Source organism: Leptonychotes weddellii, chromosome 2 (assembly GCF_054177405.1).
Source record: "Leptonychotes weddellii isolate Sample4059 chromosome 2, ASM5417740v2, whole genome shotgun sequence".
Lineage (NCBI taxonomy): Eukaryota > Metazoa > Chordata > Mammalia > Carnivora > Phocidae > Leptonychotes > Leptonychotes weddellii.
The window spans coordinates 33699232-33705231 of NC_138370.1; the positions used below are offsets into that span (position 1 = coordinate 33699232).

Genomic DNA, 6000 nt, shown 5'->3' on the forward strand with positions numbered 1-6000 from the left:
AGTATTAGTCTCCATCTGTACAAAAGAAATACTTGCATTGTCTATTTCACAGGAGTATTATGAAATGAAATGACCATATGAGAGAAAGTTTTGCAAACTGTCAAATTGTATACACTTTATTATTATGTATAAAATCAACTTATATCTATTGCTACCACCTCCAGTGGCATGCAGAATCCTTGATATCTCTAAACTAGACTCTCTTCTTTTAAAACTAGCTTCTCCTCCAGATGTTCCTATTTATGCTGATAGCACCTCCATTATCCCAGGCATCTAAGCTTAGAAACTTGGGGTGTGCTAGAAAGCTTGCCCCTCCACCCACTCTGATCCATGAATAATCAGTTCAAATTTAAAAATTTCAAAAGATGAATCTGACCAGGTCAAACTCTTGCTCAAAAATTTTTGACAATAACCAGTTGTTCTTGAACAAAGGGGCCAAAACACAAAGTTGTCCCCAAGACCCTGTCCTGTCTGGCCTTGCCCACCCTCTCGCTCAATCTTATGCTCTCCTCTGTCCCTTCCACACTCCAGCCACACAGCCTTCTTTGGGCTCTCCAAAGCCCCCTGTTCTTCTAGCTACACAAACCTTTGTCCATGTTGTCCCTTTGCTGGAACCGCCAGCCCTGCTCATCGTCTGTGATCATCTCCAGCTCCATGTCCTCTGCAAAGCCACCTGTACTTCCTGCCATTGCTCAAGTTCTAGTGTAATGGGGGTGCACAGAAACATATCCTTTTCTTGAGGTCACTTATTATCTTTTGAAATGACGGGTTATATGAAGTCTCTCTTTGCTTTCTCAACTATAAAGTTCATTTAGCAGTTCATTCCTTCAACTTATTCTGAAGTTCAGCAGTGATTCTGTTTTTACTCCTACACTATAATCTCAATGCGTAGCACATAATGGGTACTTTTTAAATGAATGAGTAAATCAGTCAATGTTGAGATCTTCTCCTCTCACTGTGTGTGTGTATTACATATATATGTGTGTGTATAAAATATAATCCCTATAATATTTATGATATAGTAAAACAATAATAGCCACGGTACTTAACTTCTATTTTAATCTTTTGTTCTTTTGAAAAAAATTTTGAAAATTTTTGAAAAAAAATTTTTCTAGGAAAGTACTGTAATTCAAACACAAAGATTAGCATGCGTACTCAATGCTTTGGAAAGAGGTTTTTGGCTCTTGCTATTGTTGTTCTTCATTTTAGGGGTGCTAGAAAAGGAGTCTGCTGTTTGGAGGGAGTTTGGTATTAAATGTGGAATACAAAGCAGCCCTGGGAGAGCTTGCATGCTTCACTGAACATGTGAGGAAAGGACGCAGGTCTGACCTTGGGATATAAACCAAATTTTAGAATTTTGTACCCCTAAATATTGTGAGCCTCATATTTGCAGCCCTTTATAAAGCTTCTTCACATTCCTCATATTAATAAGACAATCAAATGCAATAGTTAAGGAATGACCTAGGGGTCCTCCAGATCTCTGTTTGAATCCTGGTTCAGTCTTTTGTCAACTGTAAGATCTGGGGCAGATTGAATAACCATAGCTAACCTCAGTTTTCTTACCTGTAAAACGGACAAGTACAGAAACAGTCCCTAGGTCATAAAGTCATTGTGAGAATGAAGTGAGACATTCAGCAGTGTGCTTTGCCACATCATAAGCCCATGAAGTAGGCAGGACAGATAACCGTAGCCCCGTGTAACTGCCTCAAATAGGTCAAGAGCACACACAACTAGTGTCACAAAGCTGGGGGCCTGAACAGAAGTCAAACAGTTGCAAATCCCCTGTTAATTCTCAGTTTAATTAAATTCCTGGCAGAAGAAGGTACTTCATAATATAGTTTTATTATTCTTCCAAACTATAATCTAAGCAGCAAATGATATCTGAGCTCTTTAAGCCAACTGAAACACAAGAGAATTCATACCAATTCTGATTATAAAATTCTATGGTGTTGAGGAAATAATGGTCCCCACAGTCACAGGCAAAATCTATGAAGCCAAAGAGGCACTGAGGTGTAGTCCTCAACAAAACAGGAAAGACGCCATAGAACATAATCTACACCACAAAGACGCCAGCACTCTAGGGCTGGGGTCAGTCGGCTGCAGTCTGGGTGCCAAAGCGGGCCCTGTCCTGGTAAGTAAGGCTTTGCTGCACCAGAGCCACACCTGTTCATTTGCATACAGTTGTGACAGAGAGAGTGTGGTCCACAAAGCCTCAAGTCTTTGCCAACTGGCCCTTCACACAAAAAAGTTGCCGACCTCTGTTATAGAAGACATATAACAGGGAAAAATAAACCCTGAAAAAATCTTAAAATGCAAACTTTATTCCTAGAGTTCTTTCTTCACACCTTCAGTCCCATGAAAAAAACCCTTTTTTGTGAAGTAGCAGGTGAGCCAAATTTCCCAAAATGAAATGAACATCAGGGCCTTCAAGTTGGGAGGGACTTTTCCCAGACAAGTTTGTGATCCTGATGTTCGACTACATTCATCTCAGTGGTCCCACTATCTTTAACTCCCCTGGTTATTAAATTCTGCATTTTATACATATGAAAGACTCACTGGAATTTTCTCTTCTTCAAGGAGTGGTGCTGGTCTAGAGCCTTTCCCCATTTCTTCCTCTTCTGCTGCTTTCTTATAGATATTCTGAGTCTCCTGGGTATCTGGTGCTTGCAGATCATAATATCGTGATTTCGTTTTCAAGCTATTGGCGAATTCTTTGGACTGAGTTTTTCTGAAGAGAAACAAATGTGGAATTATCAAAAACATTCTCCAACATGGATAGCTTTTCCAAAGCAGATGTCTACATTCAAATTATGTGAAAAACAGTAACAGATACCATTTACTGAGTGCTTATAATACGCTAAGCCCTTTGCTAGTATTTAAAGCCATTAACTTAGGGGCACCTGGGTGACTCAGTTGGTTAAGCATCTCACTCTTGATTTCGACTCTGGTTGTGAGATTGAGCCCAGCATTGGGCTCCGTGCTCAGTGTGGAGACTGCTTATCCCTCTCCCTCCACCCCCCGCCCCCCTACTTTTGTGTGTGTGTGTGTGCACGTGCGCGCATGCGCTGTCTCTCTCAAATAAATAAATAAAATCTTAAAAAAGAAAAGACATTAACTTAATCCTCATAACAACCCTATAAGGAAGGGCTTGTTATCCTTGCTTAATTGCAAGAGGCTCAAAATAATTATATTATTTATCCAAGGCCACATTGTGGCACAGCCAGGATTTGAACCCAGGTCTGCCCAACTCCTGTTCAGAAGCTAAACTGCTAGATCACACTGCCTTCCTATGATGAGCAGCATACAATTCCTTTATCTCTGTATGCCCATTTTTTGTTTTAGTTACAGGAGTTGGTGGGCAGCATCAGCAGCCCTTGGGACATGAACCAAGGTCCATATGTCTGCTTCTATCTCATTAGCTCAGATCGGGCTGTCAATACTCAAGGGATAACAGTCTTCACAGAAGTCACCCTGGGCCCCCAGCAGAGGGGATCCATCATCTGCCTCACTGCTACCAGCCAAGTTACCTTCCTATATCTCCAGTTGACTGTGTCACTTCCTTATTCAAACACCTCTACTGTCCACAGAACAAGGTCCAAAGTCCTAAATCTGGCTTTCAAGGCACTTCAGAGCATGGCCCCCTGTCTCCTGCTACTTGCCCACGTATACCCCGAACATTCAGAAGAAGTCATTGTCACCGAAAGAACCAGACATATTCAAAACTAGGGGTCTTGATTATGCCCTCTGCCTGCAATTTCCTTCCTGACATTCTGCAGCTGGAAAACTCTACTTATCTTTCAAGGTTCAATTCAGATTTTCACCTCTTTTGTGGATCGGAATAATGGGCCGTTTATAACTTAGTTGTAGCACGTATCACAGCCTGTATTGGCTGAAGTTAGTTGTGTACCTGCCTGTTTCTCCTCCTACTGGAAGCTTCTTGTTCATCTTTGAGTTCCCACCACCTAGCATAGTGTAAGCACCTAGAGGGCCTGCTTACTCAGCTGCCCACCTCTAAACAATCTTGTTTGAAGACCTGAAGCTTGAACAGCCGCTCCATTTCTCACTTATATTCCTGATGCTCAGCTGTGTCAGCTTTGGTGCTCTGGCATGATTCTAGTGAAGCCAGTGATCATGGGGGAAACCACATCCAGATCAAAACTCGGATGACAAGCCAGGAAGTGAAACAGCTGATCTGATCGCATTGTGGGAAGGAAGGGAACCACCAAAAGTGTAAAGAAACTTGCCAGAGAGATCTACAGTGACTTTTGTGACTCTCAGGTCCCACCCCACTCTCCCTCCAGATACTCTGAAAAAGAGGCATCTTTGCATCATTTTATAATCTGGCCAGCCTCTCACGGGTTTGTAGATCTCATACCTGAGCTCTTCCGCTTCCCGCTCTGCTTTCAGCTGGGCCCTCTCAGCAATAATTTCATTACAGATCACATCGTAAGGTTTGTCTAGATGGTGTTCGCCCATCACCCAGACCCAGACTTCCTTATCGGCTCCCAGTTTCCAATGAACAGATTTGCTGTTCTCTGCAAGCAAAACAAAATTTGGATTGGACAAATATCTTTAGTCATGGGTTATTATGTTTGCCATCATTAAAGTATTTAGGGTCTTTAGGAAAAAAAATGTTAGATGAGACAAAGCACTTCCAATCTCCTCAGGAAAAAGCAGCAGTCCCAAGGAGCAATGGAGGTGGTAGCAGTGGGGGGTGGCCACAGCAGTGTTTGTTTTAAAATATGAATATGGGTCTCCTGGGTGGCTCAGTTGGTTGAGTAGAGTCTGCCTTCAGCTCAGGTCATGATCCCAGGGTCCTGGGATTGAGCCCTGTGTGGGGCTCCCTGCTCAGTGAGGAGTCTGCTTCTCCCTCTCCCTTTGCTCCTTCCCCTGATCATGCACTCTCACTTTCTCCCCCATGCTTTCTCTCTCTCAAATAAATAAAATCTTTAAAAATATATATTTTTGAATGTGTCCATTTTGTAACTAAAGAAAGCAAGATGGGGAGAAAGCATGCAGTTTGTGGTACTATCAGCTATCATAATCTCTAAGGTCTGAGAATCTTCTGGAACCCCAGAAGTACACAGCTGCTCCAGCTCCAGGGTTTGGTACTTCCATTTTAGAATTAGACTGGCTTTAGTTTAAATCCTAGCCCTGCCACTTACTAGCTGTGTGACTTGGACAGATTATTTAATCTCTCTGAGCCTCAATTTCCTCATCTGCAAAATGGGAATACAACCATCTACAATGCAGGACTGCCACGGGGAGCAGGCTATGCCAGCTATTTCCCCCAGTGCCTGCCACATAATAGGAGTTCATGAGAGGTTAAGTGCTACTGTTGCCCTATTGTTTACTTCTAGGGCTGCTCGGAGATTCACACCAGCTTGTGAGAAGATAATACTACTGGTAGTGTGATACTTGGTGAAGCTACTTAAATGACCCTTGTTTACAATTGGTCGCAGGGGTTGTATTACATTCTAGTTCCTGGACTTCTGAGATGCAGCCACACAGGTCATGCTCCCTGAACCCCAGGGGAATGTGGAACACACCCAGGAGAGGCCAAGAGGTGCAGTCCCTAAATCGAAAAGCCCCCAGGCAGCCCTACCGAGGGCCATTATGGTCCATGTTGTGGTCAAGATCCCTGGGCCTTACAGACCCTAAACTGGCCAGTGGTGTTGAGTGTGGGTAGGAGGGCACCTGATGGAACACAGGTGTTTAGAGTTTAGAAATCCACACTGGGATTGTGTCCAGTCTTTGTACGTTAAGTAGAAGGTTTCCAATTAAAGCATCTTCTGTCCAGTGAATTGTTGACCTACTTCCTACTGTTGCCTCAGGATACATTAAAAAAGCAGGCTGCTCGACATATTCAGAACATTCCATCCCAAAGCAACGGAATGCACATTCTTCTCTAGTGCCCATGGAACATTCTCCAGAATAGATCACATCCTAGGTCATAAATCAGGTCTCAACCGGTACCAGAAGATTGGGATCATTCCCTGC

General features: G+C 43.0%; 1 protein-coding gene across 4 annotated transcripts in view; it reads right to left on the reverse strand.

The window, feature by feature from the left end:
- SH2D4A (SH2 domain containing 4A) overlaps positions 1-6000 on the reverse strand; it is a 62100-nt gene that overhangs the window by 39306 nt on the left and 16794 nt on the right. For all 4 annotated transcript variants that reach the window (XM_031028472.2, XM_006733567.3, XM_031028470.2 and 1 more), the window contains exons 3-4: positions 4376-4535; positions 2557-2728 (exon numbers count right to left, since the gene is read on the reverse strand). In XM_031028472.2, the coding sequence (XP_030884332.1) occupies positions 2557-2728; positions 4376-4535 (332 nt within the window). The remainder of the gene's footprint in view (positions 1-2556; positions 2729-4375; positions 4536-6000) is intronic.